The sequence below is a fragment of the Triplophysa rosa genome, linkage group LG12, assembly GCF_024868665.1.
Source record: "Triplophysa rosa linkage group LG12, Trosa_1v2, whole genome shotgun sequence".
Classification (NCBI taxonomy): Eukaryota; Metazoa; Chordata; class Actinopteri; order Cypriniformes; family Nemacheilidae; genus Triplophysa; species Triplophysa rosa.
The window spans coordinates 21924402-21938198 of record NC_079901.1 but is presented as its reverse complement, the minus strand read 5'-3'; the positions used below and the strand labels follow the sequence as shown (position 1 = coordinate 21938198).

General features: G+C 37.6%; 1 protein-coding gene across 2 annotated transcripts in view; it reads right to left on the bottom strand.

The window, feature by feature from the left end:
* The window catches only part of frmd4a (FERM domain containing 4A), a 123994-nt gene that overhangs the window by 85930 nt on the left and 24267 nt on the right, over nt 1-13797 (bottom strand). The window contains exon 1 of one of the 2 annotated variants that reach the window (XM_057347357.1): nt 7258-7390. The exons of the other annotated variant lie outside the window; for it this stretch is intronic. Coding sequence (XP_057203340.1) covers nt 7258-7290 — 33 coding nt within the window. The 5' untranslated portion in view covers nt 7291-7390. Of the gene's footprint in view, nt 1-7257; nt 7391-13797 lie in introns of those variants that run through there. 2 annotated transcript variants of the gene reach the window in all.

The window sequence follows — 13797 nt, the reverse complement described above, 5'->3', positions numbered from 1 at the left end:
CCACACCGTAGGGTTTACCAGGACCACTCACAAAAAAATGTGAGAATAAAGAGAAAGACAAAGAGAGAAAGAAGGATGGGGGTCTTCTCTCTTCAGTTGGTAAACGTTGAAGTACTCATCCCTCCAGTCGAGCAGAACAAGACAAACATGTGGCATGTTCACTGACACGCAGTGATGAAATTAAAATCCTGTTTCCCATGCAGACACAGGACAGGACATTTTCTTATTTACTTAACTGAATTTAAATTAAAAAACACACAATATCCATTAGGGGGGAGAAACATAAAAGCCTTCTGTCAGGAGACATTTCACAGCACATTAAAGTCATACTAACGTTTTGGAAGATATGTTTTGCTAAAGCAGACGAGATGAAATGTTTGCAAGCCGGCGACAGAGCACAGCATAAATTAATAAATAAACACGTTTCTTTAACGGTGTTTGCTAAAGCATCGCTTTTACTATTGATCAAACTTGGTGATGGTTGTACTTGGTTGTACTAAAAAGAGCAAGTGTAACAACATCAGATGCAAAAGCAAAGAAAGTGATCTGGATATCGCTTCTGAAACCTTGCATCTCTATATTTCGTGATTTTATGTTTTGCCATAAATCATTATTGCTAGGCACCCTTTATGTGTGTCACTTTGCAAATATCCAAGCAATAAAAAGTATTAAAAGTGCTCGTCAACTTTAACAACACGGTTTTTAATCTTTTAAAAAGTACAGTGTTTTAAGGACATCCGTGGTTTCGGAAGGACAGCAACACTATCAGTCCTATTTAATGCCAGAGGGATCATGAGCATGAAACCATCAGCTCCCAATGTTAACCCACATATGGCCGGTCAGCTCCGAGGACTCTTGACTATTCATAAATCCAAACACTTCACACAAATCAGCAAAATGAAGATGCACTGGAGTACAGCAGAAGGTGAGTGAGAGAGGACATGGTGAGAGGTTGTCTGATGATAAATGAGCAGTATTTTGGAGGTCCTGACACCACCCGAATCCTGCACCTCTAATCAAGGCACAGGGAAATCTATTGAGATGAGGTGTGTGCGCTCTGATAAGCAGTTTCACTAATGGCCGTCTCAGAGGGCATCAGCACTGTTTGGTTGATAGGACGAGCCATCAGCAGTGACATTCCTCTGCTGTTAAAGAGAATCACAACGCATAAAAACATCAGATGCAGACGCCGTTGAGAAGACGATGATGTCATTGAGACGCACACACACATGTATCATGTTGAATGTATGATTAAATGAGTGGCATCCGTCGCACCGCGGCCCTCAAATCATCAGCCCGCTGCGCAAAATTGTAGATCAGATGATGATGATGGCAGCCCATCAGCCTGCCTGCTGTTTCTATGACAACTGCTGGAGTCGCAGGGCTACGGCAGGAAAATATTGGTGAAGTGCTGCAGGTCTGACGCTTGATGAGGAAGATCACAAGAGTCCTAATGGAACAGAGGAAGGAGCCGCTGGCCAATTACTGCACGCACACGCACACACACACACACACACACACACACACACGCACAGGCAGCGATGTTAGGTGACTTGAAAGAAAGCTCGGAATGGAGTAAATTACTCTGATTCTGTGCATCAATCAGGACAGACTGGACAGCAAAAAAGGAGAAGAGGAGAACAGAAAGGAGAGAAGAGAGGAGAAGAGGGCGGAGACGAGGAAGGAAAAGAGAGAGGAGAGCAAAGCAGAAGACGGAGAGAGAGAACAGAAGAAGAGAAGAGGAGAATTAGATTTTTAATTCTCTTTATTTAACTCTTTTTAATTCTCTTTTTATTTTGACTCTATATTTAACAAATTAAAAAATTAAAAAATAATATTAAAAAAATAATAATAATAATAAATAGATACAGTATTAATAATAACAACACATATCAGGAAAGTTATCAGGAATTAACTAAGAGACCATTTCAAAATTATTTAAAAAAAAATCTGATTTTACTATTTATAGACTGTTTTGGTAAAATGATCATTTTTGTTTTTTCTTATGAACTACTAAACATATTTCTAACAAATTTCAAATAATAAAAATGTGTCTATTTGCATTTATTTGCAGAAAACGAAAACTGGAGAAACAGCTCAAAATAACAAGATGCTCAAGTACTGCAAAAAAAAGTACAATAACCTGGATTTTTAATCACAGTTTTGGTGTGTTTTGTCATGCTGTCATTCTTTCACATTGCTGTTGGATTACTTTATGTCTGGGGCTTGATTTTGTTGAAATTCAACAGACACTGGACTGTAACGGCCACAATACATGTAGAAATGCTGATTATATACTCTTCGTTTTTTTCTAACAACACAGACATAAATTAGCTGAGTCCCAAATTTTATTCAGTTAAACATACTGGTTCACACCCAAGTTAAAAGTATCGGTATTTAACCCGATGATGTTAGGCATATTCCACCTTTAACCTTGATTTTATCAGACCTTTAAAATGAACAATGCATCGGTTGACCCCACAGCATTGAGTTTACCTTTACATGATACTAGATTAGCAGTGAAGAGGAGAGCAAAGCAAACTGAAGAGGGGAGAAGAGAGCATGAAGAAAGCTAAGAGGAGAGAAATTTCATGATTTATGAATGTCCGTGAGACTCATTAAAATGAGCACAAAGGCATCGCTCCTATGAGGGACTGTCAGAGAGGTCATAACCTCTCTCCTCTCTCTGTCCTCTGATATCATCAAACTTCCCCTCAACAGTCTCTCTCTCTCTCTCTTAAACACAAACACGGCCTTTCTTGTTTTAACCATGAAGCAAGAACCTAACAAAGTTTGGTTATATTAACACAAGACAGATCCTCAAAATAAGAAGTCCACTCTATATCAAATCAAGCAATCGTGCATTCGCTCAAATTCATAACTCCGCATCAGACTTCACCCACATAACCATTTCCTCATGAACTGTCTACAAACAAGCTGCTCTCTGACCCTGATCACTATGACCAGTCAGATCCCACATTCATCACTGGAGCAAAGACAGCTGGGAGATGGAGTCTACAGCCCTGCTTCCAACATGGATTGCACCTGCCCGCCACGCTCCAATAGTTTACTCTTCTCCATGAGAACCGAGAGAGAGATGGAGGTGGTTTTCAATATTTGCTTGAGTAATTGAATCAGCTGTTTCCCGACTCATGTTGAGGTTTTGCCCACTGCTCTCGTCTATGACCTGGAATATCATGCCAGCTGTTTCTCTGTTGATGAACAGAGATGGGAGGATACAGAGAGAGAGACGCAGATAGAGAGACTGCCGTCTCTTTGGCCCAAACCCCTCTGTCTGTCTCTCTCTGGGCTTTGCTTGGGGGTCTGTCTTAATGGGTCCATCTGTTGGTATTAACATGGTCAGCTGTAACACTGCTTACTAGAGACACACACACACTAATCATGCCATAAACGCACACACACGGTGGGTGCCAGACTCGCAAAACACACAAACTGATAAATATTCTTCATAAACCATATGATGTCTGGTTTGATCATCTGAACTCCGTGGCATTTATTTCCAGTGCGTTTTATTTGTCAAAACAATAAGTGATTAATTTGACTGTTAATTGATTTTCTTCCATGAAACACAAAAGGAGACGTTATTTAGACTGCCATTTTCATTACAATAGAGGAAGAGGTGACCAGAGGCTTTCAAGCTCAAACAAAATATCAAAAACGATCGTATTGCGATGTGATTCAACACACATTAAAATGTATACTGTATGTTAAGCCGCATAGTAACTCTACAATACATGGAATTGTACAATTTTACAACAATATACGGCCGCAGAAAAAACAAACCATTTCAGACCATTAATTAGACCATTTCAATTTTTTTTTTCAGATTTTACTAATTATAGGTATAATGTGTTGAGGTAAAATTATCATTTTTGTTTAATTCTGTGAACTACTAAAAAATATTTCCCCCCAAATATTAAATAAAAATATTTTTCTATTTGCATTTATTTGCAGAAAATGAAAACTGGAGAAACAGGTAAAAAAAAGATGCTCTGTATTTTTTCAGACCTCAAATACGGCAAAGAAAAAAGTTTAAATTTACTTTTAAGCAATACAACAGTAATAAATGTGTGATTTTTATCAGTTTTTGTGTGTCTTTCACATTGCTGTTGGATGACTTTATGTCACTCCTGAGGTTTGATTTTGTTAAAACTCAACAGACACTGGACTGGAATGGCCACAGTACATCTGGAAATGCTGAATAAATGAAAATGTGGAATGGTCTTCGCATCTTTATTACCGCCCCGAATGGTAGTCTATATAATTTACGATTATATTCCAAGTCTCCAACCTCATAAAATAAAAGGAACAGGTTAGAATGCAACTTCTTAAAAAACATCCCATGCATAAATTGGGTGTACTATTCCTTTAAATCCTTCCTGACTTCCACAAATGAAAGTTAAAGATGTGGACTGAATCGTGAATCTCCTCACACATCCCTCAAGTCTAATTACACGCATGCACACACAATCGCACACAAACTCCCCTGTCTTCCTTCAGACACGTAATCCAAGATAACATCTGCTCATTGATCTACTCCGAGTCTAATGGAACTGATTGAAATCACCTCATCTATACACCTGCTCGACTGTTAGAGCTTGCACACATCCTCTCTGTATGGTGTGTGTGTAGGTTAACACGCCGTGTTTCTTATGAGGGAATTATTTTGTGGCTTTTGATCCACTGGCCTACATACATACATTAAGGAGCTGATGAAACGCACGCACAAAAGTTACACATTATTCAGATCAGAAATTGTTTATATCTCAAGAGAATGCAATGATACAATCATGTCTGGCTGTGTGCGTGAGTTGCTATGATCTATAGTAACAAACACAGTACTGAGACTATACAGTATGACCTTGGTGCCCAAAAGAGTCTATTCAAACCCACTGCGGACAAGATCGAGAAATAATGTAGTACATGTTGCTGTCTGCTCATATCAGACAAATGTGCTGACATCTCTTTATCTCTCCATCACTGTTTTCCATGCATGGCTGAGCTTAGGGTGACAATTGCTGTCTCAGCACCATCACACAGCGGCGGATCTGCCTCACACACACGGCCAGTCAACAGCAGCACTTTGTAAATGAATGTGTGAATGTGTGTGTGTGTGTTAATTGAAAAATAGAATTTCCCTAAAGCCACACAGTTTGAAATGGTTTATATTAGAAAGTAGATCAAACATCCTGCTGTGCTGGCAATCTGTTCGGATGGTTTCAAGTTTAACACACATGCACGCACACAACATGAGCTTATAGGCTGTATATTTTGCAGAGAATGGCAGCTCAGTTGTCCTATCTATAGTATGGTGGGTAGGAATGTTTATGTTATGTTTATGTTAATGATGAGTAAAAATATTTGGGCTGTCAGACGATTAATCGCATTCAGAATAAAAGTTTGTGTTTACATAATATATATGTCTGTTCACTGTGCATATACATTTTTTATATACATATACATATACGTACACATATATGTAAGCATATTGAGGAGATGTTTACATGTATATATTTATATTTATTTATCATTTAAATTATATATAAATGTTCGTAAAATTTTATGTTTCATATTTTTCAAAAAATATATACAATGTATGTGTATGTTTTTAGAAATGCAAAATGAATATGCACAGTACACAGACATATATTATGTAAACAAACTTTTATTCTAGATGCGATTAATCGCGGTTAATCGTTTTACCAGCCCAAGTTCATATCCATACATAGTTAGGGTACAAACTTCCGATAAATAAAAATGTTGGTTTTTTTAAACCTGATGAAATGAAAAACAATGCCTCACATTCGTTTTACTATTTGTAGGTCACTAGTCAAATGTAAACAAATTTGTAACATGGTCCTTTTTAACTCCTTTGTACAAAAGGTCAGTTTTCCTTGCTTCCATTTGATTTTCTTGCTCAAATCACAAATCACGCTGGGAACGCAATATAACATCAACCATCAGGTTTATCACAAAGCTGTTATTGTGCATTTTATGCCAGTCCGAGTGCACTCTGTCACTATACAGCAAAAGATGGGTAAACCAAATCATAAGAAAACATTCTTTAACTAAAAGGGATAGTTCACCCCAAAAAATGATATCTTATGTCATTCACACCTGCCTGACTTTCTTCTGTAGAACATAAAAGAAGATGTATTGAATAAAGTTGCTAACCAAACAACATTGGCCCCCATTGACTTCCATCAAATGGACACAAAACCACTGAGACATTTCTCAAAATATCTTTTTTTGCTCCACAGAAGAAAAAAAGTCTCGTTTCGGATGATGGAATGAGGATGTGTAAATAATGACTAACATTTTAATTTTGGGGGTGAACTATCCTTTTAAATTGTTGCACTAATTATATATAAGTGTGGTGGATTTTACTGTGTGTTTAGGCACAGAATATGTGTCAGACATGAGTGTGTGCGTGTGTATTCCTTTAAGCAAGAGAAACTGTCATTCAAATTAACCTCACAGCCGCACACACATGCCCATACTGTATATATACATATTTATTGAAGCATCAAATTTTGAAGTGGCACCCTGTTATCTGGAGAGCCCAGGGCCGCATCACCTGTATGATTATGATTTCGATATTCTCTCTCACACACACACAACCAATCTGTGCACCTCCGCAACACACACACACCGAGGGAGCTAGATATAGTACCTCCGAGAGCGAGAGATGAAATGTCACAGGTTGATTTTTTTCTATAAACGTGAATCACAGCTCGAATGAAATTTTTTATCAATCCAATATGAGTGTTTGCGCTCAGATTTGACACTCCTGGTTGTGTGGACGATGATCGACTGACGCTGGTTTTCTACTCATTTCTCTCTCTCTCCATCTTCAGGACTTCAAGCTTGCTCTCTCTCTCTCTCAAATATTTGCATTTTGTGTCACGCATCCAAATTGACACACAAGTGCTGTTCCACCTCAACTTACTGCTTGTAATTTTGACTTCAGAATGCTTTTCTGTCTTGGACAAAAAAATCCACATGCATGCAGCTGCGAGTCAAACACATCAGCACTCACAACCATGCAGCTTTCAATAACTAAACAAACAAAGTCCAAAATCTTAAACTAAACCCACCACAACCTTTCAATCTGTGTATCAGTACAGTGTTGTCTCCAGGCAGAACGGGACATTCACGACCAGAACACACACACTCTCTCTGTCCATCTCGTTCTATAGCATTTCTCCCGTATCCCCCGGCAACCAGTGCACTTACCCGTGTGCGCATGGGAGAAAGAAGCCCTTCCATGTCTGCTGCTCATTCCTCAGAATACCCACAATCCTTTCACTCTGCCATCATCGCTCCGGTAACGTATCCAAACCGGTCGGCACTCGCAGAGAAATGAGCGCTGAACACACGCTTACACGCGCAACTGTGCTCTCTCACACACTCGCTCGGTGACATCACAGCACCTCCCCCCCCCACCCCTGGAGGAAAGCCTCAGAGCTTCAGTGTTACGGAGTTAGTATGTGAGAGTTAGATGCTCATATGACCGTGGGAGTTTGTAGGGGAGAGAAGGTTAAAGCATTGTGTGGAGGGGGAGGCTCAGGTTATGCAAATGTCCACCTATATTTCTATATTTTGGGAAACAGACATGCAAGAAGATGTGTGAGAGTAAAGTTTAAAGGTAGGGGAAAAGATATATCATTATCTATAATATATAATTGGTTCATGCTACAAAGAACAATTATGTCCTCTTCAATCACATCTTTCTGGTTTGGTACCATGACACTCTTTTCCTCTCTCTCCCTTTCAGAGTGATGAAAGTTGTTACTTTGTTAGACAAAAGACAAGAGGTGTCACTATATCGCCTAGCAACACGATCTGCTTCAATTCTGTTTGATTTGAGAATGATTCATTCAGATATTTCTAATATTGACCCTGCACGTGACACTCTGACACACACCCACACAATGTAAAGGGACAGTTCGCCCAAAATAAAAATTCTGTTATTATTTACTCACCCTCGAGTTGTTCCAAATCTGTAAAAATTTCTTTGTTCTGATGAAAATATCAAGAAATATACTTGGAAGAATGCTTTTAACCAAACAGTTCTTGGCCCCCATTGACTACCATAGTAGGAAAAATGACAATGGTTGTCAAAAGTGCCCAATATCTACAATATAAAGCAATTTTTCCTACTACGGTAGTCTATAATGGTGGCCAAGAACTGTTCGGTTACAAGCATTCTGTCAAATATCTTTCTCTGTTTTCATCAGAACCAAGAAATGTATACAGATTTGGAACAACAAAATTAGTATTTTTTTACTGTTCCTTTAAAGGCGGGGTAACCGATTTCCGAATTACGCTTTAGACAATGGAGTCGGGCCGAGTACCAAAACAACCTTGTAGCCAATCAGCAGTAAGGTGCACAGGACGGACATTAGCCGAGCCGAGCGCTGACGAAAGCAAAAGATGGGGGTAGGGGTGTGTTTGTTTTGGTGATTTGAACATCAACAATGACTAAGAGAAATCGGACACCCCGCCTTTAACTGTTCTGCTGTATTTTCAAAAGGTTTGGCCTCCAACTTGGGTTTCCAGACAGCATTTTTATACATCATAGCTGTGCACCTGACACAAAGCCTTCTCTAAAAAGTGAATCTTTGGCTTAATTATACAGCTTTAAGATCAGGAAAATATCACGGCAATCCCAGAATGCACTGCAACAAGCTTACTAAACATTAGTCTAGTGAAAATAAACATTAGTGCTGTGAAAATCAAAGGAAAAAAGTGACTAGTGACTGACTCTTTTATCCAGAATTACAGCTATTTCATTTCTGAGTTGTAAGTGATATTTTTACGGCACATTAAGGGTCCAGATTTGTCACTATAGATAGTAAGGACGTTGCCTATGTAGGCAGCATGGGGCATGTTAGATCACTAGTTTTGGAAAAGCTTCTGCTTCTAATGAACTCATTTTCACATCCGACACACACCCACGGTCTAAATTCCTCCCATCCTCTTGTCTCTAGAGCCTCAACCCTGATTCTCAGATATCTGAGAAGTTTCCTCACTCTCACGAGTCTGATCTCTCAGAATCAATTAAAATATTATGGCTCAGGATGAATCAAGATGTCTGTTGCTTTTCTGTCTCACTGGTACGAGAGCTTTTGTTTAATACTTCTAGTTAATTCTAAAGCCCAAAATGATTTAATTTGTATTAATAAATAATTTCTATATCAGAACTTAACTGAACAGCATAACCCTTCTAACGATAAAGTTGTGGGTTCGATTCCCAGTGAACATACCGTAAATACGGATACAATATATACCTTTTACCCAAGTTGCTAGGGATGTAACGATTCACCGTGAGCTGGTTGAAAATCGATTATAATGTGTGACGATTCAAATCGGTTGAAGTGTGAACTGAATCGCAATACATTGTTTGAACAGCAGGGGCCGCTATTTTCACTGCAGACATGCTGATATTTCTTAAATGCAAAAAATCCAAGAAAAGCACAGACAGTATTAGTTTGTTTATATTAAAGAGACCTTTTCTATTATTAATTTGTTTTAAAATTGCAGTTTAGTTTTTGTTATTTGAAATAAAACATAATTTTACTATACAAAGAAACGTGAAGCATTTAAGAAATAATGCAAGGGAAGTTGTTCATTTTTTATTTGTTTCAACTCATTTTGTAAAAATAAATCGTGAGTAAATCGTGAATAAATCGCATCGTGAGATCAGAATCGCGCATCGTGAGCTGAGTGAATCGTTACATCCCTACAAGTTGCATCTTGCAAATGCATAATTTTTAATTTCCCTGCAGACTGAAATGTATCTTTCTCACACATTTATGCACACACACGCACACACACACACACACACGCACAGACACACACACACACACGCACACACACACACATCTTGACTCTTTTTTTTAAGCTTCATGCATCACAATCGCCATGGCAACCGTCTCCACCTTACATTTACTCTTCTAAACTTGGTCTCTGTGTGGGCTAAAACAGAAAATGGGGTCTGTGCTGGGTTCTATCAATTCACAGGCAGTTGAAGACTTCACTCCACAATGACCTTTAAAACCCCCGTCCAGAAATCAATGAGATCCCTAGAGATCACAGTAATCTCTCTTCTTCACTAGTCAAATCCCTGCTATCACCACAAACTCATGGTGCTCTGTTTACATGACATATGACCTCAGGACCGGCCCTTACAGTTGCAGCCATTGCGTGTGTGTGTGTGTGTGTGTGTGTGCTGCATGTGCACATGATTTGTGTCATAAGCATGCACATGTGCACACATTACATGTATGCATTTGGCTGACACTTACAAAGTGACTTAAAGTGCATTCAAGGTATACATTTACCAGTGTGTCTTCCATGGATATTGAACCCACAATCTTTGCACTGCAAACACAATGCAATACCAATTGAGCTAAAAGTATGGACAAACATACCCGTGACACGACAACACAACTGCAACATTTCATTGTGTGTATTCTTCCTAAAGCTCAATGTGATGAGCCCATGCCATTTGAGTTTATAACCAGGCAGATTAACAAAATTGAAATGCATCCACCCTCTTTAATTCCACTATGTGCATCCCATTTTTAGAATTCAGTGTGATGAGACCACATGATTGATTTGAGCAACCTTGAGCACACACGGCAATAACAACAATGGTTGCAATCTAGGAAATCCATTTCATGCAAACTCATGCACAATTTATACAGCCTTTACTGTATATAACAACAAATTATATAAATGTAAAAATGTATATAGCACATGAACTGGCAAAACGTTTTTAAGACAGATGCTGACACAAACCAGGGTAATTATGGTTTACTAAAACTAAATCAAATACATCATCAGCCTAAATAGTACTTGAAAAATGTAAACTAAACAAAAATGTTTCTCCACCGATACCTTTAGCCGATTATTTAGAGTGATATCTGCCGATACCTATGGTTTGGTGGTAATATTAACTCACATTAACTAAACTCTAACGAATAAATTATTTTTTCTTAACCTTCTGAATGTTATTAATTCATATAATGACTCTTAATATTGAACATCAAACTGCTGAGTTTTTTTTACATGTTCTATCACAGAGCAGAGTTATCAGTTTTGATTTTAGTTTTATTCATTTTTATTCATATTTAAAATGAGCTTTTATTTTTAGATTTTTCGTTTTTATGTTAATTTTACTTAAAGTTTTAGCAAGTTTGGTATATGCTTTTGTCATTTTATAATTTATCTGTTTATTTTTCATGTTGCTATATAATGTTAATTAATGTTTTATTTTAGTTTTATTTTAGTTTTTGATTGTTATAATTTTAGTGCTTTAAACTTATTTCAGTTTATTTTTGAGGCAACATTTCAATTTTCCCTTTAGTTAAGTTTTTCCCAATCATTTTTAGGTCAATATTTTATTTCATTTCAATGAACAGAAACGTTTACAAAGTTTTAATTGTAGTAAACTAAAATAACCTTGATACAGAGCACAAAGTCATTTCATTTTTCTGTCCTCTTTTGATTGACAGGATAGCATCATCACCTGATCCCTGATCATCGGCGATCATCAAAACGGTTTTTTTTATTTACGTTTTTTAGCGTAAGCGTATAGCCGATATCAACTGTCCGATTATATCGGTGCATCTCTATTCCTAAGATCTCATTTTGAATGGTATTTGTACTACGGGCGGTACAGTGGAATGCTAAAGGATTAAATTAGTTTAAATCAAGGCAATAAAAATATTAACAGCAAATAAAAAACTAAACTAAAACCTAACTGAAATATAAGTAAATTGATCTTATACAGCAACATAAAAAAATAAACAAAGAAATAATACAAGACAAAAGCACATAACAAAATTGCTCAAAAACATGAAAAATATCAAATTAAAGCTAATTCAATATAGTAGAAAAAGTGAAAACAAAACGATAATAACACAAATTGGCTCAATACTCTACTACAGACACAAACACAGTGATTCATGCTAACCAACAATCCCACCAAAAAGAAACGACCCATCACATCATTGTCCAGTTGACATGGCGATAAAGACTTGAACGCTGTGTCTAGTAAATATCGACTCTGATAGCCAAATAGTTCCACAGCATGTAGAATACAGAGAAGTGTAATTTTCTCTTGCTATGTCTGCTGAAAGCTTTCATTAGGATCTATAGAGCATTAGGATCTTGCTAATGGCTCCGAGCGTGTGGAATCAACACAAAAACGGGTTTCACAGTGGGACGGCTCTGGACTAATAGCTGTAATCATCAATTAACCGCCATTAACATAACAAGCTAAAATGAACCAATTAAGAATGCATCAGGCGGCCAATCGCTTTAAAGGGTTTTTCCATCGCGGCTTAAGGTCTTGCCAGAAACTAGACTTCTTTATTAACTCTTAATAAAGATTAACCGGCGGGGTGTCCGATTTCTCTTAGCCATTGTTGATGTTCAAATCACCAAAACAAACATACCCCTACCCCCATCTTTCGTCAGCGCTCGGCTAATGTCCGTCCTGTGCACTGTGCACCTTACTGCTGATTGGCTACAAGGTTGTTTTGGTACTCGGCCCGACTCAGTTGTCTAAAGCGTAATTCGGAAATCGGTTACCCCGCCTTTAACTCAATTTATTCAATTTAACAATTAATTCACTCCTACTTGATGTTTCTCCAGAGTCATTTGCCAATGGTGTGCATATGGCCAAACATGTTTATTTTTAATGTAGAGAAATTCATGACGTCACACACAGTCATAAAACATCATAAGTCCCAACCTTGGAGGATCATATAAACTAGTATTTAGACACTTTCTCAATTTATTTCATCTGTCGCAGTACCACTGAAACAACTCATGGCAAGTCGTAACTTTTTTATTGATTGGGGCTTTATTATTAATTTTTTTTAATAATCATACAAATTCATAAAAATTAACCACCTCGTAAAAGCTACAAATTCCCGTCAGAACAGACTGCAACCACACAAACACACATTTATACCACAAACAGTAAAACCTTAGCAAACATGTCCGCCGCCATGGCAACCAGAGAAAGCAATAGGCAGTGGCAGAATCGATGCATTAAAGTGAAGATCAATGACGTGAACACATCCCTGCGCACCCAAACGCAGACCTGTCATATTATCTCACACCAGTTACACACCCTCAGGCCAACTGACTAGATGGATTGATTGCATGGATGAGAGAGGATTGTTTGGACATGCAAACATGTTCAAGCTGCCGGTTCACACGTGCAATATGGCAACACACATGTATGAACTAACAAATCGATCAGAAGTTAATGACGAAATCCCAGAAGAACTTTTGTCATTTACTCGTATCCCTGCTGCACGTGGGTAAAGAGACATATTGCTCTCTCTCTCTCTCAATTTCAATTTCAATTTAAGTGTGCTTTATTGGCATGACAAAATGTACACTCGTATTGCCAAAGCATTTGCAGCTGGAGCTAAAGTGTGATGTATGTAGTGCAACTTAAAGTGGTTTATAATATATGTAAATATATAAAAACAGAAATAGAGTATAGTTTAAACAAAGATTTATAAAAGCAAAATATACATTTAAGTAGCAGAATAAAGGGCTATAATAATATAATGTTATGTACATATATTGGAAACATCAGGTCAGGACAGATTCATTGTTTTCTCATTTGTTGTGTCACACAGCAGTCCTTGTGTTCTCTCTCTCTCTCTCTCTCTCTCTCTCCCCACACACAGACACATATTCAGTAAATAAAAAATAAAATAAAAAAATATATATTAAAGTATATTT